General features: G+C 37.9%; 1 protein-coding gene across 2 annotated transcripts in view; it reads left to right on the top strand.

Moving 5' to 3' along the window:
- Positions 1-27914, top strand: part of RASSF6 (Ras association domain family member 6) — a 61552-nt gene that overhangs the window by 15006 nt on the left and 18632 nt on the right. For both annotated transcript variants that reach the window (XM_066385183.1, XM_066385184.1), the window contains exons 3-4: positions 17493-17571; positions 21650-21786. In XM_066385183.1, the coding sequence (XP_066241280.1) occupies positions 17493-17571; positions 21650-21786 (216 nt within the window). The remainder of the gene's footprint in view (positions 1-17492; positions 17572-21649; positions 21787-27914) is intronic.

Genomic DNA, 27914 nt, shown 5'->3' with positions numbered 1-27914 from the left:
ATACACGTATGTATGTGTCTATATGTGTATGTATATGTTTTATATATATATATATGTATATGTTATGAATGACATTACTCTGAGGTGTCAGGGTAACTGAATGAATGAGACCACTTCAGGATATCAAGATAACTAAAGCATTGATGGAGATACAAGAAGAAGAGGGAAGTTGAGGAGTTGGTTAACTGAAATGAAAAACTGAGAAATTTATTTTTTTTAAATATTAGGTACGGATGACTGACAGTGAAGGTCAGAGAAGGTAGTCTCCCCATAAAAAAAGGGACAGAAAGGTCCTAGAGACTGGTATGAGATGGGCGTGGTGACAAGCTGAGCATTGCTGAGAGGACCTCAACATTGTTGACAGGAGAGATGGCAGTTTGGGGAGAGAAAAAGGGAACAGAAAAGATGAGAAAAGAACCGAATGATCTGCAAAAGCAGCAGGAGACAAAGGAAGTTCGAGGTAGATAGATGATGGAGAAGACAGGAGAGCTTGCGAATAAGAAGTAAGAGGCTCCCAAGAGAGTGACAGAGGTGAAGAATGGTGTAGGAGCCCAGGACAACCCCCAAGAAGGTCCCTTACCACATTTGCCTCCTCCCAGAGAAAATTACAGAAGGAAGAGAGGTGTTTCCATGGCGATATCTCGGGTCCACCACAGTGTTCCTATTTGCCTGTATGCTTTCTGTGCAGTGTAAGTTTACCCAACCAGAAAAACAAATTACCACGCCAGGAGGAAAGTTCAGGGAAGGAGAAGTGCAGAGCGTAAGAGAAGAATGTACCAACCTACAGATCTATTCTCCTGTTGTTCAGCTCTGCATGACGCAGCTCAGCTCATGAAATCATGACTCCCATCTGCCCCAGCCAGTAGATTGCTAAACCACCCCTGGGGCCCTGCTTCTCAGATTACAACCTCTGAGGTGACAACCGTTGTCCCTTAGTCTACTTCAGCTGTGACACAGCAGCTCTACCTCTGAATTCCTGAGAAAGCAAGAACCTTTCTCACTCAAACCTTTAGACTTACCATTATGATCAGATTAAAATATACTCTGAACAAAGATCAGGTAACCTCAATCCACAGTCCCCTGTCTGTAGGCCCTGGCATCAACCTCTCCTCCTGACAAGATCTCAAGGCCAATGTCGTAGAGCAGTGGTCCCCAACCTTTTTTGGGTCACGGACCGGTTTACTGTCAGAAAATATTTTCACAGACCAGCCTTTAGGGTGGGATGGATAAATGTATCACGTGACCAAGACAAGCGTCAAGAGTGAGTCTTAGACGGATGTAACAGAGGGAATCTGGTCATTTAAAAAAAATAAAACATCATTCAGACTTAAATATAAATAAAATGGAAATAATGTAAGTTATTTATTCTTTCTCTATGGACCGGTACCAAATGGCCCATGGACCGGTACCGGTCCGCGGCCCGGGGGCTGGGGACCACTGTCGTAGAGAATCTGCTGTGCCCTTCCTCACGCCTGTCTGCTCTTAGGAGTATTACGTTCTGGCTAACTCCCACCGTTTGCATGCGTGCATTTTCTCTTTACTCCCTAGGTGCTTTATTCTCCTGGTCCTTTCTGGAGGACAGTTTCCTTCCACCTTTATAGAGCTCCCAGTTCAGTTCTAAGAACATTTATGTCAGTGTCACTGGAGCCATGCCCAGCCAAGGGTAGCTTCTAGCCGAACTCACCACGTTCTCTTCTTTTGTTCATCTGTGTAATCACAGTATGAAAATCATTAGTGTTCATTCACATAGATGCGTATTCCAAACAATGGTAGTTACCAAGTCAACTTCTGTTTCTTTTGTAATCTTTTATTGTTTCCCAGTCTCAGCTTTTCACTTTATCCATGAAATCACCCCTGAACTGCAGTAAGATTTTTATTAGCCTGTGTTAATTACTTTTTATTTGTTCTTTTAAACTACTTATTTCCTAATAATGAAGTCTGATTATTTTGATAAGTTATTATATTTTGTATATTTTTATTTTATATAATTATAAAAGCTGAGACAATATAGGAATATACAGATTGAAAAAATAAATATCATCCATAATCTCACTACCGAGGAAACATATATACCGTTTAATTTTGTTATATCCTCCATATTATAAGGATTCTATTTGCCATAGTTAAGATCATACTTTATTTTGTTTTGCACACTTGTGTAAAACACACTTATGTTAGAAATATTTTATATACCTTTCCAAAATATTAAAAAACCTTTCCAAAAATGATTTTAATGGCATTGTAGCAATCAATGACACAGAAGTTTCATAATATAATATAATCATTCTTTTCACTTTAACCTTCAAGATGACTCCAGTATTTGGCTGCACAAGGAATAGTTCATAGAAGTGTAATTACTGGATCAAGGAGTACAAATAAATCTAATGTTATTGCTACCAAAATTAGCTTTCTAAAAATGTTTGATGAGTTTTCTCTCTCATCGACAGCTTACGTCTCCTGACTCATCTTGACTGTCTCATAACAGATGCTTGGCTTCCTGAGAGAGGCTGTAGGCCCCTTGAGGGGAAGCACTAAGCATCTTTTGCATCCTTTTTCCCAAGCTTTGAGTCCTGTATGATTTTAGATGAAACACAGATAATTGATTTTTATTTGAACACTTATGGAAAATATTAGAAAAATATAATTAGCACGTGAAAATTTTTATTTCACAAACATTATTGCTCATGAAAATGAAAAATTACTTAAAAGAGGAGTCAATTAGAGAAACATTGACAACAGATGATACTTGGAGTTAGCCAAAATTCATGACAGCAGTACGTGAATAATTAGTCTGAACAGCGGAGCCACAGCTCCAAGCCAGAATGTTTTAAGTCACTTTTCTACAAAATAGCCTTAAAGTCAGTACTCTGTAATATTTTTTACCTTTGAAAATAATTTTTTGTAAATACTGTCTAATAATTCTAATAACCAGGCATATAAGCGGAGAAAGAAAACTAACAAAATTTGAAAATCTATATGCCTTACCATTTTATAATTGACCTGTAGTAATGTATGTCACAATGGAACAATTAGGGGAACAGGAGCAAGGAGACCTTGATTCTTGTATTTTGAGAGAAAGAATTTGATTAGGAGACAAAGTACATCAAGTAAAGGAAGAAATTACTTGCTGTGCAGGAAGAAAGTCAGAGAAAAGGGGAACTTGGAGTGAGGTTCAGGGGGTTAGCCCAGGACGAGCTGCTGCCGCCCACTGCTCCCCTTGTTGTAAGTCTTGTGGGGTCCCTTAGTGCTTCGAAGAAAGAGAGGGGCAAGAAATGTGCCTTGTGGGGAGAAGAGGAAGAGGAGTGGAAAGACTTGGGCGTGCTCCTGGAAGGGAGAGCACCCTGGGCCCTCAGTCCTAAGGGATTTTAAGGATGGGGATTTTAGGGGAGCTCCTAGGGGAGGATCTCAATAGACTATTCAACAGCTTTCCAGGTGTGTCGTTTAGGGTCATGGTCTTCATTGATTGGTAGGTGCCAAGGCAGGGAGGGGGTCAGTAGTCAGTGCAGCTGGTCCTGAGGTCAACCTGGCTTTCCTTTGTCTGGTTTTGCTGTTTCTCTGGGCCTGGAGCTGAATGCTTAATCTGTATTCTCCTGCTTTCTTGTTTATTCTTCCTCTAAGGGGGGTCTAAAACCACATGACTAGTGATATGCCAGGGCAGAAAAGGTCAAGGGAGGATCCAAATCCAATGACCAGTGATATAAATCAGAGGTCTCTGCTGCATGGCCACCTAAGGGGGGAAAGGTCACCCTGGGGGCGAGATCCTTGTTTTCCCAGTTTGGCCCACAGTGCTTGCTAGGCGCCTGGAGGTTTCCACCCTGGTGATCTTCTCTACCTGGCCCACAGTGCTTGCTCTGCTCATGTCTAACTGCCTACCACAAAACTATTGTACATGTTTGGGGGAGGATATTTCCAAAGAAGGATCCGTGATTCTAGTGACCGTTTTTTTATGTGTCATATTTTTAACTGACTGAATTGAGGCCTTATAGTTTTTCTTCTCTAACCCAAAGGCTTTTTCAGGCCTTACAATTCATGTGTTAATTAGAACCCCAGAAGGTAAAATAAAATATTATCGCGTTTATACAAATATACATGGCTTGAAGATAATACCTCTTGAAATATGGTCCATGAATTACCTGCCTCCCAATTAGATTTTTTGTTAAAAAATGAGGATCCTGGGTTCCACCCAAGACTATGTCGGTGATTCTGATGCATAGTGAAGTCCAAGAACCACTGACTAGAGTGGGAAAGGATTAAAGTCTGAGGGTGTCAGACCACCTGAAATAAACAAAATTCCTGGAGCCTGGGGAAATCTTTACAAAGTAATAGCCAGAAATGACAGTGTCACTGACCACCTATGGTATCCGGCGGGTCACAAATCTGGTAAACACCTCCATCCATTTATTCACTTAACAAGTAATTATTCAGCTTCCGTGCTCGACTAGTCACTGTTTTAGCAAACAGGATAGAATTACCAACTTATTAAGGGATTTTTATTTTTCTGCACAGAAATAATGGAAATTAATAGGAAAACAGAATCTGCTTGATAGAAAATTTAGATTTAGCAGATTTCACGAGCTTAACATATGATCAATAAATAAGATGTTTTAATATTAATAGCACAGCAATCAATATGAAATTTATGTCTTCCTACTGGATGAGAATTCCCTGAGTTGAGAAATTTCCCCGGGTGAAAGGTGTTGGCGTTAGTTAGCTTCATGCTTAGATGACTTAAGTTTCCAGTGGCTGTTTCATTGCCTGGGGTCATCACTACTTTGTAGATTCACATTGTAAATATTCTAAGTGAGCTAAGTTAAAAATGGAAAAAAAAAAAAAAAATGGTTCCACATGGTTGCTTTTGAAGTACTTTGATTTCGGGTCTCAGACTGAAATAGGGCAGTTTAGAGGTGAGTAAATGCCAACCCTCTGCTTGAAAAAAGTGCGAATTCAGTTTTAGAATGCAGATCAGATTTCCCTCTCTCGGAACCTCTTAGACTTTTTCTCCTACTTAGGAACCTAATCTAAACCCTTGCGGCTGCAGCTCTTCCAACAGCAGCCCACAAGGCACGTGTACATTCCTGTCCTTAGTAAATAACTTTAATTAGTATGATGTAATAAATTTGAGCAGAAACTGCATTATTCCAAACAGTTTCTTTTTCCAAGCTTGTCGGCCAGCACCCTTTGCTGAAACAAAGGAGCCAGCCTCCTGCGCCTCTAAGCAGCAAGTCGGCACAAAGAAACCAGTGTTCAGAGGCTGCTCCTACCTGGCCGGTAAAGCCGGAGGGCAGTATTTGCCCAAGTTCACGGCCAGGGCCTTCTCTTGAGCAGAAGAACTGGAGCGAACACTGCGTGCCCCAGCATGCCCTGCAGGCAGGCTTATCAAGAGAGGGCACCATTTTCCTGACGTCCACTGGGCTCTCGTCTTTGATACAGGATAAGGGAGCCCATGCTCTCTGACAGATTTTTATAAGGAGTTGGGATTCTAAAATAAGCCAGGGACAAAACATTTGAGGCATGTTTAGGACCATTCTTTTTTTTTTTTTTTTAAGAATGAGAACTTTTTTCTATGTGGAGATTGTTCTTAAAAATTTATTTTAAAATTCTTATTTTTGTTTGGTGAACTAGCGAAAACAGAAGAAAATTTTCATTAGAGTAAATTGCTTATCACATCTGTTACTATGTCACAAAAATGTCAATTATATGTGAAAATGGTCATTTAAAGCTTTACTTATAGCAAGTTGTTTTCAATGAGTATATATTGTGAACAGTCATTAAACATTTCAAGATGTCTATTATTTCCAATAAAATGTATTTACTCCACATTTACCCATTTTATTACTTCAATCCATTAATAAACAATAAGATCATCTATCTGTCCAAAATACAGTGAAAATATATTAATAGAAAATCTGATAAAATAAAAATCCAAATATTCTAGAAATATAGTAATTTATGGAGTTTACTTGAATTTCTGGATATTTTTAGCTATACTGGTGGAAGATTTTTTTTCCCCTCTAAAATAGGTCAGGGATATGGAAAATAAAATTTTCCATATTTTATTTCCTAAACAAGTAAGTACTGAAAGAGTACTTCAAGCCAGAAGCTGTCCTAGAAGCTGGGGTGTGAGATTTTGAGCAACAACAGACAAGGGTCGTTTCAAGCTACAGATCTCCAACTTAAGCCTTCATCAGAATCACTCGGAGAGCTTCTTCAAGACTGATGGACCGCAGTCCCAGAGTTTCTGATTCAGTTGGTCTAGGTTGGAGTGGATCATTTGCATATCTAACAAGTTCCCAGGTGGTAGGGATGCTACTGGTCTGGGAATCATACTCTGAGAACCACATGTCCTAAGGCCTGATAAAAAACTGAGGGTAAGTGTTCATAAGGACAGGAACCCAGTTTTAGGAGAGAATAAGCACCAAGCTTAAACAGGGGTGTTTCAGAGTATGAAGGAAGAGGGAGCTAACAAGTTTAAGAGCGTGAATAGGAGAGCATTCCTGATACTGGGAGTCAGCCCAAATCTTGATGGGCAAGAGGAGCATAGTTCCAGCAAGTGAAAGGTACCCAGTGTGGCTGAGGTGCAGGACACAGGGGAAAGCATCTTTTTGAAAGGAGGCTAAAGAGAGAGACCAAGCAGGACTTTACATATTGTGATAAGGATTAGGGGCTTTATCCCAAGTGAAATGGGAAACATTTAAGGATGTTAAACAAAGCGATACTGTAATGAGATGTGTTCTATATAATCTGTATAGACTAGAGTGTGGAGAATAGTTGAATGATGCCCAGAAGAGAAACAAGGAGTTTGCTTAATGTATTCTTTTCAAATGTAAGAAAGATCAGTGGTCAAAGTCAGGGCAGCATTACAGAAGGGGCGAGTGAGGAAAGCCTCGTCTTTAGCTCACAGTCACAAGGACGACCTGGAACATCACTGACCACCTGTTGTGTTTTGGGCACTCTTGTAACAATCCCAAAAGTCCAAGAGGCTGGAAAGCATTATCAGTAAAACAACCGAGACTTCATTAACAGAATGGATAGATAACATCTCCTTATCCCAAAGGAACAAGTGGCATCAGACTCTGAAGTCCATGCAGGCATCCTAACAAGCACAAACCCCCTAGCTGTTCATAACCAAAGGATGTTATTTTACAGCCAGCCTGCATCTGTTCTAATAATGACAGGTGTTGCATAGCTCAACTGTGTGTAGTTTTCAATTAGCTTGAAAAAAAATCAGTAAGGCATGTATTAGAAAAACCTGAAGTGAAAGTTTAACTCATGGAAAAATGAGAAGCAAGACCCCAAAAGAAGTTAGATACCAATCTCATTGCTCTATTCCCTCATGTCCATATCCAGCCCCACAGCGAGTCCAATCAGCTCCACCTCCACAATCCAACCACTTCTCACCATCTAGTCTGAGCCACCAGGATCTCTTGGCTGGACAACTGGAACAGCCTCATATTTGGTCTCCCTGCATCCATTCCCTCCCAGCAGCTAGATGTTTCCTTTACAGTGTAAGTCACAGCATCTTGCTTGAACCCTTACAGGTTTGTAGTGCAGAATCCTTACCATAAGGAGTTTCTAAGGCTCCACATGAGCTGGTCTGGAGGACCTTTTGACCATCATCTTGAACCACTCTTCCTCTCTTTTTCTCCTTCAAACCTGCCACGCTCAGTCCTGCATATAGGATGTGGCACTGCATCCCTCACTTGGAACACTATCCTTGACTCTTCATGGCTGACTCCATCACTGAAGTTTCCGGTTCATATTTCAGGCCTTCTGGTCAACCTTTCTATAATGTCCTCTTCCATGCACCACATCACATGATGTTGTGTTATTGGTCTCACAGCACTTATAATTATGTAAAATTTGTGGGTGGAGCGCAGAGCGCATTCCTAGCAGCTGCGGCTGATGCAATGCTGTGAGAATACTCCAGCTCCCAGAAGCCTCCTGGGCATACCCAGGAAGGAAGCTCGCCTGCTATAAGGAGGTGACTTAGCGCCAACCACGCAGCTTCCTGATCTTTTCAGCCATTGGCTTTGAGGAACATGCTGTAACACCCTATAGGCTGAACCTGTGTATATAAGCTAGCTTACTTCCTGAATAAAGTGGATCTGCGTCACTGAACCTGGTCCCCGGAGTCGGGTCTTTGCATCTCCGTCATCCTCACACCCGGCAGGACTTGTCCACAAAAATTAGCATATTTCTTTATTTACTCTTCTTTTTTCTTCCATTGCTTCCACCAGCGAGTAAGTCTTATCTCTGCAGGTGCCTCATTGGTTGTATATATCGCAGTCCTCCTAACATCTATTATGTTGTGTGTTCCGTAGTAATTCCTCAATAAATTTTGAGTGGTTATGAATGAGTGTGGGGATAATCTACCTAAAAAAAACTAAATCAAGAAGTTATATTTGGATTTGACATGTGTTACCCTTAAATACTGATTCATATCTAAAAGCAAGGTGATTATCTACATTAGGGCTTCTCTCTATGTTTGTGTACATGCAAATTTCCTTAGGATCTTCATTAAAATACAGACTCTATTTCTAACAAGATGTCTCCCAGGAATTCTGACACTATTTGGATAGGAATCACTCTTAAATCATATGATAAGCAGGACAATGGCCTGTCAAAGATGTTTACATCCTGATCCCCCAACAATGAATATTTTACATGACATGGCAAAAGGGAATTAAGATTGCCAATGAAATTAAGGTTGCTAATCAACTGAGATTAAAATAAGGAAATTATCCGGATGGGACCAGTGTAATAATAAGGGTCCTTAAATGTAGTAGGGGAGCTATCTGAGAAGAGTCGATGTCAGAGTTTTTCTGGTGAGAATGACTCAGTGGCCGTGGCTGGCTGTGAAGGTGGAAAAGGGAGCCGGAGCCAAGGAATTGGGCAGGCCCTGGAAACTGAGCCACTGAGTGTGTAGTCATTTCTAACAGCAATAATAGGAAACTAGAACAAACCTTCTGCCAGGAATGTCTGAAGGAACAGTGTTCTCCCGCCCCTGGCTTCAGAAATATAGGGGGAGGAGCAGAAGTGTTAGTGGGCCGGTTACATGTAACTACCCTAGTTTAAACTGGAATGACCATCCATTTCAACCTGCAATCTGCCAGTAGAAAAAATAATATTACATTGATTGTCAGTACTCTAAGATCTAAAAGAATAGATTTCCAAGTGTGATTCCCTAGCCTGGCAGCATCAGAACTACCCAGGAACATGCTAGAAATGAAAATGATCAGAACCTATCCCAGACTTAATCAAAAACTTTGAGGTGCCACTCACAGCCTGTGTTTCAGCAAGCCCTCAGGTAATTCTGATGCTAGCTCCCGTGGTAGAACCACTGACCTACCGTAAGTGTGTTCACCATGTGTTTCATGTTACCCACATGTACAGGGACACGCACTTTTTTTTTGTAGCTTTCACAAGTTATTATCTTGGGCACGAAATGTTTACCTATTCTCTCCAAAATAATCAGCAACTATAAGAAACAGATTCTGTTGCATCAAAGTGGAGGGAGTTTCAAGTCCCTACTGTGGATTAGAATAGAAACATATAAAAAATAGTACTGATGTGTATATGGTGTTAGGGTTGTGAACCAGAGACCATACTTCTCTGTGTTTCACGCCAGACAAGGAGATTATCAAACACAGGCTTCCCTCATCCTTCTTCCCTGTTTACAGACTTCTTGGCCTGCTCCTAGAAAGGCAGCCGCAGGTCATAACAGAAACCAAGGTCTGATATGGAAGCAGCTCACTGAAGCCACCAACAAGGATAATAGAGTTTTTTTAAATCTCTTTCTTAAAAATCTTTAGAAGCCAGACTATAGAGAGAAAGGGAATCGATAAGTGTCTTCCCTCATCTGAGGTTGCTGGAAACATGCTAGTGTGTTAAAATATCAAATACTGATATTTACCCTGATAAAGAGATTCTCTTAGGAAATCAGATATCAGATCTAAAGCACATTCCTGTGTTCTTCAGAAAACTAGCACTTTAATAAATGATACAATACTCCTTTGCCTCTCCCTTTTCATCCCCCCTTCCATGTCTTATCAACAGCTAATGACATTGTTCTGGGTAGCTAAAGTCTCTCTCTTATACAGTGGAGTTTTCATATTTGGGTGTTTTCTTTCTTTTGTATCTACTGACTAGCCATCACTTCAAGTTTCTTCTTAACTGTAAAATTATTCCTTAATCTTTCATCTTGTTGCTTGTGTCTGGTTCTAGAGGACCTGAGAAAAGCTGACACTTCTGTCCACAGTGGCTACTGGGCCACATTTTACAGGGGTGACCTTGAGAAGGTGAATGGCCACAAGAAGATGAAAGCTACAAAAATCGCCAAAAGCAGCCAGAGGGTGGTTGTGTGGTGGAGGCAAAATATCTCTGGTCATGTTACCTTATTGGTTCGTTTCCTAATGAATTTCATGAAACTCCCAGATCCTTCTCTCTCTCTCTCTCTCTCTCTCTCTCTCTCTCTCTCTCTCTCTCTCTGTTTTCCCTTCTAATTTTAAAATTATTAGTTGTCAGTACTGAAGAGGAAGTTAGAGTCTTAAATAGAACTGCTTGGAAAAACAAAGCAAACAAATGACAGGCGCCCTCACCTCAACCAGCGGCAGCAATTAATGGTACCTTCGCAAAGTTGCTAAAAATGTTAGAACTTCTCCCTTCAGAGGAAGTCAGGAAGATTTAGGCACATTTGGAGCTCCCTGATAATTGAGAGTCTGCGTTTTTACCTCAGTCAAGATAGTCTTCCACTTTCCAGCGTCTCAGTTTTCAAACTGTGGCACCCAACCCCTTCATTTGCAATGGAAATGTGAGTAACCTACTTTGCTAGCTGGGGAAGGGCTCCAAGCAAAGGTTGAAAGGCGTTCCTTCCTCATCATCTGAGCCACGAGTCGAGGCCAAAGGCAAAACTGACCTGGGGTTGTGGCTGCTTCTGGAAGAGGGGCTGCAGAAGTCTGCGCTCTTAATTTCAGGATTCGAGTTGACAGTAATGGAGGATAAAGTGGGTTAAGAGAATTCTGCTCCTGCCTGCAGGCATCAGGAATATGGAATGATGGTTTGACTTGGCAGGTATCAATGATAAGCCTATATTTATTCTGTTACCCTATTTCCTGGTTCCACGCTCCCCAAACATAGAGGCATTTATGCTATGTTTTTATGGAAGTAAAATTATGAAAACATTATTAATGTATTATGCTCTTACAGAGAGTTTGAAAGGTATACAGAACTACAACACATAAAATAAAAAATCAAAACCTTAATTCCCAGCAAATGATCAATTTCTTACTTTTACATGTTCAATTCATAGTTATTTTATAAAAACATACAATAAATTTAAATGAGGTGTTGTGTTTTTTTTTTTGAACCTGACATGAACTTGTTAATCTCATTACTAAAATTTAACGTTATGAACAAAAACATCAGGGGAGACCTTTTTAAGAGTAAAGCAACTGTATAAGAGAGCAAGTTAGCATTTTTATTCTGCCTCAGGTTTTCGTAGCTTTGAAAAGACTCAAATGTTTTAGGTTCTTTCTCTTAAATAAGGCAACACACGCAGTGGACTTTTGTGCTAGTGCTCTGTCACAGTGCAATCCAGTGGCTGCCTGGATTGGAGCGTGATCATTTTTCAGCAGGACTCCAGGAGTCAAGGGAGCAGACCCAGGAAGCCTCGTCCTGGCCAAATATGCCTTTGGTAGCTACTCTGCATTGTAGTTTCCACCAAAGTTTATTTTGTGTCATGTGGCTGTCTCTGAAATTTGTGTTAGAATACAGCATCCAACAGTGTTTCCTGTTTGCCTTCAGTGAATCCAAACTGTCAGAATCACTTAGCAGGGAATGGGGCAGGGTTTTTTGGTTTCCAAGAAAGTAATCTGACATCCACCTAATCGTGCCATAAATCATTAGAAAAACAAGAGAGAGAATTCTTATTACAACTAATATTTGACATTCATTCTATCTACGCAGGGCATAACTCATTTCCGCACATCATGCTGTCCAATGTTCATACATATTACAGTTTTATAAAATAAAATTTGTTTGTCCTGGGCAGCTAAATAGCATGATGAGAGTGAGAAACTCATTTCTTGCTAAGTCTCTTATTCATGACAAACATCAGACTGTGGGTAATTCCCATCTGCCGAGCAGCTGTAATTCAGGCCACAGAGTGCAAAGTGCATCTAAGCATTTTACACTGAACGCTGGGTCCACTATTACTCATGAAAACTGAGCTGGGAGCCTTAAAGGAACAGGAGCCCTGGGTGCTCCTCTGCGCCTCCCTCTATACCTGTCACCTCCATGTTAAGTCTCTCCCTGGCTAGCACTCTTCCAGGAGCTGTGATGACTCATTCTGGGTGTCCATCAGCATCTACCGGTGTTCTCTCTCTGCATTGCCAGTGCACAGTGCTGGTCTCTGTCCTGGGGAAGCTTAGGATTCTGTGTTCATTTAGTCAGATGTCCAGCTTACATGGTAACCTGCCATTCCTTAGTTTTGTAAAAACACTATCCAGATTATATACTGTGTCATGCTTTCTAAAAAACATTCATATCTTAGAAAATCAATTTCTTATGTATCACATGTGACGTGTATAGGCTGTTTGAACCTTGCATGTACATCTGGGGTATCCCAGTGGCTTCTATATCATGAGAAGATTAGATATAGACTCTCTTTTTTTATCAGCCATGTTACAGCTTTGTTAGGGCAACTGAACAGTTGCTAAGCAGTCTGGTTTTGCCTGGGTGAATTCTTTGGGGGCTGAGATGGAAGGGTGCTCTCTTATCTTTTTGGGAGGTCCAATATAACATTTAAGTGTATCCTAAAAGTCTATCACAGTTACCATTGACAAGTCACAGTGTATATTATATCAGTGTCCTCTTTCCTGACTAGGGACTGCCTAGATAACAGTTTGGTGATTACCTTTGGATTTTCTAAACTACATAATCTCTATACTTATTTTAGATCCCTTTCATACTTTAGACCAGTGGTAGTCAATCTGGTTACTACTGCCCACTAGTGGGTGTTCCAGCTTTCATGGTGGGCAGTAGCAGAGCAACCAAAGTATAAATAAAAAGGTAGATTTAATTAGAGTAAGTTGTTTTATGAAGATTTATTCTGCCAAATAGCAAAAATCCGACATAAAGTACTTGGTAAGTAATATTATTATATGCTTTAACTTTGCTGTAACTCTGCTTTATAAATTTTATAAAGTAAAGTTACTTCCCTACTTTATAAATCACCATTACTGTGGAACCGGTGAGTGGTTAGAAAATTTTACTACTAACAGAGATACAAAAGTGGGCGGTAGGTATAAAAAGGTTGACTACCCCTGGTTTAGATCCATCCATACACGTGGGACATCTGATCACCTCTGTGTGAAACAAAGCCTTGCTCCTGCAGCTCTACCCCAATACTGTTGTGAGGGTCCCACTCATCTTGTTGCATCTTGTCCTATCTTGAAATATGTTTCCATAAGTTCCTTAGTCGCCCTTAGCATCATCATGACTTTTTCTCACCAAGTACCTTCTGTAGCTGCCCATTGACGGTGGGGTTAGTTCTAAGCTTCTTAAAATGGTTCACAAGGTTCCTGTCTGCTTCTTCAGCTCATTGTTCACCACTTCCCATTTTACATGTTATACTCTTAGAATCCCGACCTGGAACTTTCTCCACAGCTATAGTAAAAGCTACATGTCCTTGCTAGTATTTAGTTTGCCTGGTAAGCTCTCACACTCTTCTGGTTCAATTCTTACCCTCCGAAGTTTGCTGTAGCTCTAGTCCTCTAAGTTCTAGTCCTCTAACCCACCCTCAGATTATGACTGAGGCCTCTTGATTGTGCTCACACAGTGTATGTATGAATGAATGACTGTTAGCACAGGTCTTCTGATCAAAGGACATAATTTGTATCAGTCAGTGATCAGTTTGATGATAACACTTCAACTTCTTGTGCCCCTAATATCTACAAGTCAAGTTAGAATGTTACAGGCTACATCTTATTTCATGTTGTATTAGACCCATTTTTTCATCGGCTGTATAAACGAATCATCTTCAAAGTTCCTCTGGTCAGGTGCATACAATTAAAATGTGATGATCTTTTAATATTTGGATTGCACTCACCACTGCTAGCATTGTTTACCTAACTTCTGAATTCTCTTTGCTAATTCCTCACTTTATTGCACCCTTAACTTACCTAATTTTATCTCAACATTATTTTACTGAACTCTTCTTCCACATGCCAACATCCTTCAAAGTGCCTTAACAGTCAGAAAGATCCTGCCTGTGGTGAAAGAAATATGGAAGACTTCTGTGGTATTCAGTTACCCTGTGTTACACATGGTTGACAGGTTGGCCGACTTTCTCTGTATAGGGCCAGATGATACAGAATTTAGGCTTTGCGGGCCATCTGGTTTCTGTCACAACAACTCAACTCTGCAGCAATATCAGGAAAGCAGCCATAGACAATAAGCCAACAAATTAGTGGGGCTGTATTCCAATAAAATTTTATTTACAATAAAAACAGATGGCCCGAGACCACAGTTTTGCCAATTCCCTGGTCATTTGGAAGCTTGTTTCTGTGGAGGAAGCTATAATCAGGTTTTGTTCAGACAGAAACATTTTACAAATAGTTTGTTCCCAGAGAATAATCTTTCTAATTACACATAATCCTGAGGTAAATACTTTGAAGGATACTTGTACTATACCTTATTGGGCAGTTTTATCAGAAACAGAAGCTGAGGGGATAAGATTATGTAAAAGTTCATTTGCTCTAATAACAACTCTCCCAGCTCAGCATATCAGGAGTTGCATCCCAAGTGAACTAGAAATTTCTGTATAATGCCCTGGTACTTAATAATGAGAGCTATAAAAATGTTTATGAACTTTATCGGTATTATAATTTTTAGAAAATATCCCACAGCAGTGATTCCAAGGAAACAAAATCAGTGTGCTCAGTGATATTTAGAACAGAAATACGTATTAGCACTAAAATCCTGAGGTAATCCAGTTGGGAAGTAGAGCGATAGCATGCAGGAATTCTGTAGATATTTTTTATGTGGTGATTGTGTGAAGTGTATTGATCATCGGAAATGTGCATATGAAAAATGACAAGGGAGAAAAGTGAAATAGAAAAAGAATGTTTATATAATCTTACACATGTGAAAAATAATATGCATGAATCCTGTCATTCAATATTCAGTATTTATTTATTTTTAAATTTTCCCATTGATTTAAGAGAGAGAGAAGGGAGAGAAAGAAAAGCATCAACTTGTTGTCCATTTAGTTATTCCACTTAGTTGTGTACTCATGATTGCTTCTCCTTTGTGCCCTGACTGGGGATCAAACCCAATATCTCGGTGTTCCAGGACTATGCTTTATCCACTAACTCACCGAGGCCATGTTCAGTATTTATTGAATAGCAACCTACTCTGAGCAAGTCTCTGTTCTAAGCACTGCAAAGACTGCAATGAATAAAACATCAAAATTCCTGCCATCATGGAGCCAAGATTCTTATGGAAGAGAGACAGATTGAGGATCAAAGGGATTTTAGTGATTGATATATTTGGAAATTTAGTATCATGAGATTTCTCCCTTATAAAACATTATATTAAAGAAAAAAGACTTTTCCACTTTCTTTGCTATATTTTGTTTTCTTAGCAATAAGATTTTCTCTGAATACTTCATTTAACCAGCATTTGCTGAGTTCTTACTATGTGCTAGGTTCTTTTCCAGCCACATGAAACATGGTGTGACCAGAACATACAGACATGCCTATTCTCAGGGACCTATAGCCTAGAGAGGGAGACAGACTGCAAGACAATATTATATACATAAGATTATATATGTTTATGTATATTATATTATATTATATTATAATATTTTTGAGAATATATAATTATGTATATTACAAGAATATAATATAAGTAAAATATATACAAGGTTAGATGGTGACTAAGGGGCAAAGCAAGGAGGAAATAAGAGTTTGAATGTTTGAGAAAGCCGACTTCTAGAATGAATGGTCAAGAAGGACTCCTTGAGAAGATGACTTTTTGAGTCAATATTTTTAAAAAGTGGGAATGTGCTAACATTGCGATGGTGCTGGCTAGGGGAAGATCATTCTGTTCGATGGATGGGCAAGGGCGAGGGCCCTGAGGTGACTGTGCCTGCAGTGCTCCAGGTACTTCAAGGAGGCCAGTGCTTGGGGTGTAGTGAGTGGAGGACAGAAAAGTAGGAAATGAGATCAAAGATGTGACTGCAGACCAGATCCCATCTGGTTTTTGAAGGAAGGATATTGGGATTTATTTTATAATGGGAAGTTCTGAGCAAAAGAGAGATGTTGAAACCATAAATATTGGTGTTGGTGCTGCCTGTCACAACTCAGCCAAGTAAGTAGAGACAGGGATTTAATCTTTATGGGTGCTTTATTCAGATGGCTGACAATCTGAGGAGATAGGGTTATGAACCCTAAAAAGCCATCTCACTCTTCTCATCTCAGCCCACCTTTTTTTATAAGGAGAAATAATGATAGGTAAGGGGTTGTGGAAATCAAGGGGAAAATGATTAAATAAAAGTTGCATTCCAGAGATTTGTTAGTAATTTTTTATCTGCCTGTTAGTCCGTGGGCAGGTGTTCAGTTCCTAGAGTACAAAGTCTCTGCTTGCAGGCCCCTGGGGCACAGAGGTGGATTGCTTGCAGTCCTCTGGGGCACAGCTGAGTTCCTGTGGGCCAGTTCAGGTATCCCAATTCCTGGAACAAAGCTTTTATTTGCATTAACCTTTAAGCCGGTTGGTTATAACTAGAGCTACTGTGATTTAGCTAAAATTTTAATTCTTGAGTTCCCCCATCAATAATGATCAAGTGTGCGTTAAAATAACGCCTGCTGTTGAGAGTAGACAACAGATACAAGAGCCTTTAGGAGACTGTTGCAATAATCCAGGTGAGAGACGATAGCTTGGACCAACAGAGTAGGTAAGATAGGCATTTTGAGCTGCAGCGGCACAAAGAAAGGATGGAGGTGTGGCAGGAAAGAGGAGCATCATCCCCCCCCCTCCCCCAGTCAGAGCCCACCTGCACAGAGGAGCAGATACTCCGGAGCAGTGACACCTCCGGAACCGTTGCTCTATCCACCCTGGGAAGCACAATGTCAGGCAATTTACTTCCCTTGGGTTGGTTAAGTGTAGCAAAACAGGAAAGGAATATAAAACCAACTATCTATTTCATTGCTGCCTTCTGCTGTAGCACACTCTCTTCACTACTTTTATCTTCAGTTATTTTCCCTTCTTTGGATATTTATTTACAGATTATCACCTTTAATGTGTATTTCTGTCTTAAGAAGCCTTGAAGTTTCAATGACCTTCAAGTTTATGTTAAAATAATCGATCAGTAAAGATTCCATTGCTCCATTTCCTTTTATCTCATACCTTTATGAGCTGGAAACAGCATTATTGCCTTTCACCATTAAAGAGCCTAAGTCTGATTGTAACTGAACGTACTTTTTTTTTTTTAGGGAACAACTTAATTCTTTATTGAAGACCTATAACACTTTTTATGCAAACCAGGAAAATCTGCACATTTCATATGGACAGGTAAGTCCATCAAAGAAATGAAATACAATTGATTCACGAAAAAAAATTCCATAGAGGTACCGAAGAGTCAGGATGAGTTGGAGTCCATAAAACAGCAGTACAAACGGTCTGTGAAAAACAGTTTAATCTTTAACTTGATCCTAATTTTTTCTGTATCACAAAAATCCCAATCCTGGGACATCTATGATTTCCTAAGCACTTTTGGGAGGATAGGAAAACATTTAAAAATAATTCTAATGAGATATTTTCTTTCTATTATACTTTTAAAAGAGTGTATGAATATATTTTGAACAGCCATTCTACTAGAAATCTATGCTAATACTTTCTTACAAATGCACCAGGATATGTACAGAAGGATGTTCACAGTAATATCATTTGTAAAGGAAAAATTTCGAAGGTATCTTAAGTCTCTATCCATGGAGAATTGCACAAATAAATCATAACATATCTATAAATTTGATTTGGTTGTTAAAATGAATGAGTATTAAAATGAATGTACCATGTCATAATAATACATTTTAAAATGCTAAAGAAACAATTCAGGAAAGTCCTGAAGCTAGAAAGCAATTTTAGGGATGCAGCTGGCAGGCCTCTCTACACACTGACCTTGATCTCCTCCTTCCTTCCTTCCTTCTTTCCTTCCTTCTTTCCTTCCTTCCTTCCTTCCTTCCTTCCTTCCTTCCTTCCTCCCTCCCTCCCTCCCTCCCTCCCTCCCTTCCTTCTTTTATTTTCTTTCTTTCTTTCTTTCTTTCTTTCTTTCTTTCTTTCTTTCTTTCTTTCTTTCTTTCTTTCTTTCTTTCTTTCTTTCTCCTCACTCAATCTGGTATTCTGATGCTGCTTGCTTCCCATCTTTATATTAAATTCCTGGTCCCAGAGAACATTATAGTTTTCTAATATCTGTTTTAAATATTCAAATTTGATGGTAGAGCATTGACTTCAGGCCACCATGATTTGGCTAAAATCTGCAGTTGGCACAGAAAAATATTTACAAACCACTCTGATGTGTACTAGGGAGCTGAAATAATTTAATTCAAGTGAATATTTGAATTACCTTCCCAAATGTAATAAAATACAGAAGAATAACTAATCCTTTAAAAAGAAATAGACCAAAATTTAAATTATTTTAATATTGACCTATATCTTAGATCTCTAATATCTGTAATTATAAAAGTATAAAATTTAGGAATAGATCTAAACTTTAAAGAAAAATGATTTATATTTTAATTCAATAGTTTCCACAAAATCCATGATAATAAGAAGTTTTCTTTAGGAACATGTTTGAATTTTGATGTTATGAACATGAACATATCAGTTGAGACAGGCCCTTTCCAAATTGTAGATCAGGATATAATTTGCAATATAAAAGTTATTTAATTTTTAAGTAAGATCATGTGTCATAAAATTTTTAAAAATTATATGAAGTAAATATACAGTGAGAATATCAGATTCCCATCTTTACCTATACTGGTCAACAAAATTAGAATCCAGTATTTTCTAAATCATCTGCCTTACAATGATGGACACTGTGAAAAGGGGCAGTTAATGGAGGATAACATGTAGCTTTCTTAATCTCCAATCAATTCATTAAACAAATATATTATATATTGTCTACCAGGTGCCTGACACTGTTCCAGAAGCTGGGGATATAGTGATGAAAAAAACTAGACAGAATGTGTTGCCTTCATGCTGTTTATGTTCTAGTGGACAGACAAGAAACCGAAGTAAGATGTAAAGTCTGTCTGATGGTGACAATGGCTGTGGAGAATATCAAAGTGGGGGGAGAAGCAGGCTCTGGAATCTAAGTGGCGTGGGGAGGAGGAGCATTTGACTAAAGACTCTGAAAAGGAACAAACTTTGCAGAAATCTGTGGGACACACATTTCAGCAAAAAGAACAGTCCGAATAAAGGTTCTGAGTCTGGCGAGTGTAATTTAGGTACATCAGGAAGCCAGTGCGGTAGGAACCCTGTAAGAATGGGAATTAGTAGACAGTGAAGTTAGAGAAATAACTGAGAAAGGAAAGGCCCAAGAAGGTGTAGGGTCTTGTAGATCATTGTGAAGACTTTAAATTCTACTTGGAATAAGATGAGAAGCTACTAGTGAGTTATGAGTAGAACAGTTTCATTATCTATAAGGATTCATTTTAAAAGGATCTCTCAGGCTACTGGGAATATATGGAAGAGCAAGACAAGAATGAGGTAGATCAGAAAGAAACTTTAAATAATCTAGGTCATCAATGACAATGGCATGGAAAAGAACCATGCTACCGGATGTGGTGAATGTGGCCATTTTAGGGATACATTTTTCAGGTGGAGTTAATAGGATTTGCATTGTATGTTGAGTATGAATGAAAGATAAACAGTGACTGTAAACCTCTTAGCCTGAGCAACTAGAAGGATGGAAGTGCTATTTACCAAGCTGGGAAAGACTGAGAGAGGAAAATTTATATGGAAGAACTATCAAGAGTTAGTTAGGAACAAATTAATTTTGATGTCAAATGACAACTGAAGTTCAGGGCTGAGGTTTGGGCTGGAGATACAAAGTTAGCAGCTATTTGTTGAGAGAGGGGCATATAAGGGGCCTTGAAATCATCAAGGATATTTGTGTTGATGGAGAAGAGAGAAGTCTAATAATTGGGACAGAAAATTATGTAAGTGTAAATAAGCCTTCAGGGTTATTTAATTAATCTGCAAAGAGATGTTTTCTGTAATTAGAAAATATTCTGATATTCTTTCCATGATAGTTGGAGTATTTCTTCTTAAAAGCAAGAATTATATAACTTCAGAAGAGCAGTTAGTCTTTGAATGTTTGAAGTAAGGGATTAACTGAATTACAATTAGGCAAAGAAAGGATGCTATACATCAATAATTGAAATGTGGTATCTGCATCATGTACTGCCATTTCAAAGAAAAAAAAAATTGTTTGGTTGTGAAAAACAACTGATTGGTAACCTGACCTCTCAGCAATCTGAAATATGACCTCAAAAGTGCAGAAAGGGACAAAACTTTGTTTCAGGAGTGACTCCAAAGTAAGTTTACCAGCCAAAGGAATAATAAGGAATAATATTCATTGATCATTTATTACATATCAGGTCCTATGACTTAAGGACTACTGTGATGTTTATTCTTCCAGAGAAGCAGCCCAGGTTTAAAGGTTTCAGCAACTTGTTCAAAGTCACACAGCTAAGAAGCAGCAGACTCAGTGTTCAAACACAGGTCTGTCTGATTCCAGAGTCTGGAGTGTTCACTACACTTTCAAATAAGAATTGAGTCATTTATGTTTTCTAATAATTTATTTTTCATAATAACAGTAGTTATTGTGATGGTTGGAATATGACTCTTAGTTTCTATATTTTCCAAATTGCCTATAATGCTAACACATTACTTTAATAACACAAAGACGTATATATACAAGAGAAAAATAGATTAATAAGTTCTATGGGAATGCGCTTTGGTATTAATACATATTTATATCCACTAAGTAAGTAAATATTTAATAGATCTTTGCATGGAGTTTCCTTCTTTTGTTATAATATTTCCAACTTAAAATAAATTATTCAAATGCTATTGGTTTTTTTCAAAATGACATTTCTGTCTTATGTTTTACACTGTTTTCATTTACATTATTTTACTCATTTTGCATAATAACTTTGTGAATTAATATTTTCCTATTCAGAAATGAGAAAAGAACCATTAAATCTCTCAACAGTTTTTCTGATTTCCAGATTAGCACAGTTTTTAATTCTACTTAAATGTTAAGTCAAACAGAATTAGAGAATTAAAATTCCACTGAATTGAATAATCGTAGAGTTCAGAAAGCATTTTAACACACTGTGCCTTCTGATGGGTATGTCATTACTATTATGACTTACTTTGCTGGTTATAGCTATTTTCAAATATAAAAGAATGTTTTAAAAAAAGAATTATTTTGTAGACAAAATTAAAAAGCCAAACAAGCCCACTTGAAAATTTATGTTTTAATTTGTTAAGATGTCTTATTTAATTTCTACATCTTCAGTTAAAATATTTACCTTCTACAAATTACAAAAACAATATTTGAGATGATTGGTTTCTTCCCTAGACTGAAGATGGAAAACTAATTGTTGAAGGAATGTTGGACATTTTCTGGGGAGTAAAACGGCCTATACAGCTGAAAATACAAGATGAGAAACAAATCTCTTCTTTTACTGTGAAGTCACCAGATGTTTTTTCCAAAGTGTAAGCTATCATTCATGTTTTTAACTCTTTAGATAATCTTTATATTTACCTTTATTTATGCACTCTTAAGGATGGGAGCTCCACTAAATGCTTGGATACAATCTCGTTTAATCCCTCAGCAATTTTATGAAGTAGGTTCAGAAACCAGAGCTCTGAGAGGTTAGGTAATTATGCAAGATCTTCAATCACTATGTAGCAGAACTGGACTGAACCTCTGGTGTACAGGCTTGAGAGCCTGTGCTCTTGACCTTTCTGTTATATTGCTTCTCTCCTAGAAAACTGAATTTCTTCATTAAAAAATAAAATGTAAAGGCAAGATTTCATTAGCTCTAGTCTGATCTCACACACACACACACACACACACACACAAACACACACACACACACACACAAGAGATGATAAAATTTACATTTCTCTTCTAACAAAACTCATTCTGCTTTCTGGAAAGGAATCTTAATTATACTCCCCCAGTTGTTCTGATTCTGTTCAAGGTACAGCAAAGTGTGTCTGAAGCTAAATAAATGCACAAAACATTTCTCTGTGTGGGCTTATGCAACTGTACTTTGACTAAATTGGGCTGATTTTCTCAATATCTTTTACAATCTTTAGAATAACTCATAGTCTCAGAAGAAATCATATGTATACATTTTTTGCATTTTTTTTCCGTTTTCTTCCTCCCTCTCTTCCTCTCTTCTTTTTAAATTATCTTTTAATTAAAGTATAATTGGTATACAATGTATTAGTCTCAATGTACAACATAGTGATTTGACATTTATATATCCTGCTGTGTGAACATTACACTAAGTCTAGTAACGATCTGTCACTGTGCAAGCTTATAATACTGTTATTGACTGTATTCTCCTTCACCCTTTTCACCTATTCCTCCATCCCCCTCCCTGCCCGGCAACCATCAGTTTTTTCTTTGTTTCCATGAGTCTGTTTTTGTTTTGTTTGTTCATTTCTTTTGATTTTTTTTTAAATTCTATTTCTGACTAGTCTTCCAAACAAGCTGAGGATTGCCAGTGGGCAAAGGATCCAGGATTTAGGAAGAGTAGAAGACGAGACCACAGGTTTAGGCAGCCTGATGAAGCCCTGTATCTTTCCCTTTCAGGGATGACTGATGGGGCTGTTGATTCTGAGTGAGTAGCAGCATTACTGAAAAGGAGAAATTTCCCATGAGTCCTACTTTTAGAAAACCGTAGAAGATATGAATTTGGCAAAATTAGCTATCATTCTTCATATTACCTAAGAACTCACTGCAAAGTTCTCTGAGCAGTCAGTTCCTCTTGATGCATTTTAATGATTTGATTCATAAAAACTTGATAAGAACAGAACATTATGGGAAGATGTCAAGGGAATGCAGTAAGATATTGTGTTATCACATTAAGTCATCATTGTTTTGAATATCCCAAGATATTTTTTAATGTCTCAATTTAAAATATAAGAAACTTGTTCCTAGAAGTTCTGAATTTTGGGATAAGCGTCAAGAGCCCAAGTAGACAAGGTAATAATGATGCCTCTCCATATACTGTGGCAGATTATAAATTAATATCCTCATAATGTATTCCCACGGGCTCCATTTCCATTTTTTATCGTTTATCAGAACATTGCTGTGAATCTAACAGGAATTATCTCCTTTGGTTTAAGATTGAAAAAGAATTCCCTAGAAAACTGTGCTTGATTTTTACTATAGTAATGAGACCTATGGGAGAATGTCTGAGGGCACACTCACCGTGTATCAGATCTTTCTGGTGGATAAGAATTATCAGAAAAAGATCCCACCCCTCTCTTTCACCCACACAAGAGCAAGATTAGATTCAGCTGTGATTAATTAGCCAAGAATCTTTCTTGGGAACCAACTGAACACTCATCAGAAAGGTACAGCATAATTAGGAGTGTCTATTCTCTGGCCTCTAGTTTCCTAGTTGGGTTCATAGCTATCTAAGGTACTAGTCTTTTTTCAGTCCAATCCCAGACACTCTCATTTATTTAAATACTGAGCCTCAAATGAAATTGTGAAAAGAAATGGACTATTCTCAGTCTGTAAAATTTCTCTCATTTTCCCTTCCTCATGCTGGGTTTCTATGAACAGGACTTACATCTCTGCTGTCACAGGATCACAGATTTGATATCTCCAGCAGGTTAATGTGGAGTAAAGAAAGTGGAAGTTGTGTAATCAGCTGCAGGAAGAGCTGCCATCTTGTCTTTCAGTTCACCCTTTGAGAGAATCATCAGTTTGTCATGCTTGTTTGTTTCGATTATGTTTGTAATGAGTCACACTGAGTCAGCGTCATGGGAGTGGTGGAAGCATAAAATAAATCCATTTGATTGCTTGTAATCTTTTATGGAATAAATTCCATGAATAGTACTTTGATCTCTCATATCTGGTCCAAGTATTTTCTTTCAGAAATTTTTATTTAAAAAAGACAGCCTTATTATGTTTGCTTGTATTAGTTTTTATTTCTGCTTTTCTTTTCCAAAGTTAGCTTTGGCACATTTTGGACAAGTCATGGTGGATGAAATAAAGAGCAGAAACTGAACAGGTGTACATTTGAATAATATCAGTAGTGTTTTTTCTTTTTTACAATATGAGTGGGAATTGACTGCATTCTATTTGTTTATCAAATTTCTACCACTTTTTTTATTTTGCAACTCATTAGAAAAGCTCCCACAGTTTAAATTTGCTAATAGCACACATTCTGAAGCCCGTTCAGAGCTATGCAAACAGTCTCATACTGGGGCAAGTTAAACTACAGTATTTGATATTTTGTAAAGCTCTAATCAGTTTTCTTTGGAAAGCTCTGGGGAACTGCCCTCAAACTTAGTCTGCATAGTTAGATATGGTGATACTTCAAATTGCATAACGCAGAGCTAAAATTGGTGTAGTCTCCCAGGATGATAAGAAGGAAAAGAGGTTAAGCACTGCATATATTGAGCTATCTTTGTCTCCCTGTAGTAGTGTGACACCACTAAGCAATAAGAAGTGAGGACAGGTGTCAAGTCAGCCAGGGTTTCCAAGAATTTATACCACATCACTGGGCCCGCATTCTCAGCCATTTTCATCTCCCCCATATGAAATAACATCAGGTTGCTTTGCCTGTTTAGTTTCTGATTTTCTTTGGTATTCTGTTTTTTCAATTACTACCCCTTTTTCTATAATAATTATATCTGAGTCCTTTGTTTATTAATCGTCTATAGATTGGGGAAAATAAATAATCTCATCTAACATAAGAATAACTAGAAGATTCTGACTCGGGACCTAAATACTTCTCCTCTGAGTTAATTTTACTACCTATAGTTCTTGGACATTATAACATTTGCTTTGACTGGCTACATGCTAGATAGTAGAGTTCACTGAGAAATTAATTAACAAATATATTAATATTTTTTCTCTCCTTCATAAGGCTATTTGAGGCTCAAGTAATACAAAAATTGTAAAAAGACTTCAAAAAATTCAAAGATCAAGGGAAAAAAAGAACTACATTTATTCATATTCACCACCACTAGTATTTTTAAACTTTTATTGATTGGGGTGACATTGGTTAATAAACTATATAGGTTTCAGGTGTACACTTCTATAATACATTATCTATATATTATATTACGTGTTCAATACCCAAAGTCAAGTCTCATTTCATCCCCATTTATCCTCCCCTTGACCCTCTTCTACCGTGCCCCAACCCCTGGTAATCACCATATTGTTTTCTGGGTCTATGAGTTTTTGATTTTTGGTGGGGTTTTTGGGGTGGTTTTTATTTTTTTTGCTTAATCTCTTCACCTTTTTCACTCAGCCCTGTAAACCCCTCCTCTCTAACAGCTATCAGTTTGTTTTCTGTTATCTATGAGTCTGTTTCTATTTTGTATGTTAGTTTATTTAGCTCATTAGAGTCTACGTATAAGCGAAATCATATGATGCTTGTTTTTCTCTGACTGGAGTATTTCACTTAGCATAATACTCTCCAGATCCATATATACTGGTACAAATGGTAAGAATTTTTAATTTTTTTATAGCCCAGTAGTATTCCACTATGTAAATGTACCACATCTTATTTATCCACTCATCTCCTGATGGGCACTCGGGCTGCTTCTAAATCTTGGTTATTGTGTACGACGCTGCAGTGAACATAGGGGTGCATGTATTCTCTCAAATTAGTGTTTGTTTTTTTGGATATATTCCCAGAGGTGGAATCACTGGGTCATAAAGCAGTTTCATTTTAAAATTTTTGAGGTAACTCCATACTGCTTTCTACAGTTGCTGCACCAGTCTGCATTCCCACCAACAGAGTATGAGGATTCTCTTTTCTCCACACCCTCACCAGCACTTGTTGTTTGTTGATTTATTGATGATGGCCATTCTGACAGGTGTGAAGTGATATCTCATTGTGGTTTTAATTTGCATTTCTCTGATGATTAGTGACATTGAGACTCTTTTCATATGTCTGTTAGCCATCTGTATGTTCTCTTTGGAGAAATGTTTATTCAGCCCTTTATGAACGTATCATTGGCAAATATGTTCTCCCGTTCAGTGAGTTGTATTTCAATTTTGTTGATGGTTTACTTTGCTGTGCAAGAGCTCTTTAGTTTGATGTAAACCCATCTGTTTAAGTTTTCTTTTGTTTCCCTTGTCCAAGGAGACATAGGAGAAAAAAATATTGTTATGAAAAATGTCTGAGATTTTACTGTTTATGTTTTCTTCTATGATTTTTATGGTTTTGAGTCTAACATTTAAGTCTTTAATCCATTTTGAATTTAACTTGGATATAGTATAAGAAGGTAGTCTGGTTTTATATTTTTGCATGTATATGTTCAATTTTTCTAACACCATTTATTGAATAGACTGTATTTATTTCATTGTATGTTTTTTCCTTCTTTGTCAAGTATTAATTGACCATAAAAACATGGGTATATTTCTGGGATTTCTTTTATTGTTGAGATGTCTATTTTTATGCCAGTACCATGCTGTTTTGATTACTATAGCTTTGTAGTATAGTTTGACATCAGGTAGCATGATTCCTCCAACTTTATTCTCCTTTCTCAAGAACACTGTGGCTATTTGGGGTCTTTTGTGGTTCCATTTAGATTTTTGGAATATTTGTTCTACTAATGTAAAATACACCACTGGTATCTTGATATGAATTGTGTTGAATTTATAGATTCCTTGGGTAGCATGAACATTTTATTGATATTAATTCTTACCCATGAATATGGTCTATTTTTGCACTTATTTGTATCTTCTTCAATTTTTTTCTCCAGTTTCCTATACTTTTCCAAGTACAGGTCAGTCTTTTACATCCTTAGTTAAATTTATTCCAAGGAATTTTATTTATTTTTAATGCAGTTATAAATGGAATTAAATTATTAGTTTTTCTTTTTAAAAATTTATTTATTGATTTTAGAGAGAAAGGAAGGGAGAGAAAAACAAAAACATTGATCTGTCCCTACATAAGCCTTGACCAGGGATTGAACCCACAATGTTTGTGTTCTAGGACAATGTTCTCATCAACTAAGCTATCTGGTCAGGGCTTAGTTTTACTTACTGATAGTTTACTATTGGTGTATAAAGATACAACTGATTTCTGAATATTTATTTTGTATCCTGCTACTTTACTGAATTTATTCATCAGTTCTAGTGGGTCTCTGGTGGAATCATTATGGTTCTCCATATAAAGTACCATGTCATCTGCAAATAATGACAATTTTACTTCTTCCTTTCCAGTTTGGATACCTTTTATATTTTCTTTTTGTTTGATTGCTGTGACTAGGAGTTTCAGTACCATGTTGAATAAGAGTGATGAAAGCCGACATCCTTGCCTTGTGCCTAATCTTAAGGAAAATGTTTTTCTTTTTTCATTGAGTATGATGTTGGATGTTGGTTTGGAATACATTGCCTTTATTATGTTAAGGTATGTTCATTCTATAATCAAGTGAGAGGCAGGGAGGCAGAGAAACAGACTCCTGTATGAGCCCTGACCACATCCACCTGGCAACCCCCATCTGGAGCTGCAGCTCTGTTGCTGGCAATGGGACAACTCTAGTGCCTGAGGTGAGGCCAGGGAGCCATCCTCAGCACCTGGGGCCAACTTGCTCATTTGAGCCATGGCTGCAGAAGAGGAAGAGAGAGAAAAGAG

This window comes from Saccopteryx leptura, chromosome 5 (assembly GCF_036850995.1).
Source record: "Saccopteryx leptura isolate mSacLep1 chromosome 5, mSacLep1_pri_phased_curated, whole genome shotgun sequence".
In the NCBI taxonomy this organism is placed as follows: Eukaryota; Metazoa; Chordata; class Mammalia; order Chiroptera; family Emballonuridae; genus Saccopteryx; species Saccopteryx leptura.
Note: the sequence above shows the minus strand (reverse complement) of the source record. Positions and strands in the feature narration are given on the sequence as shown.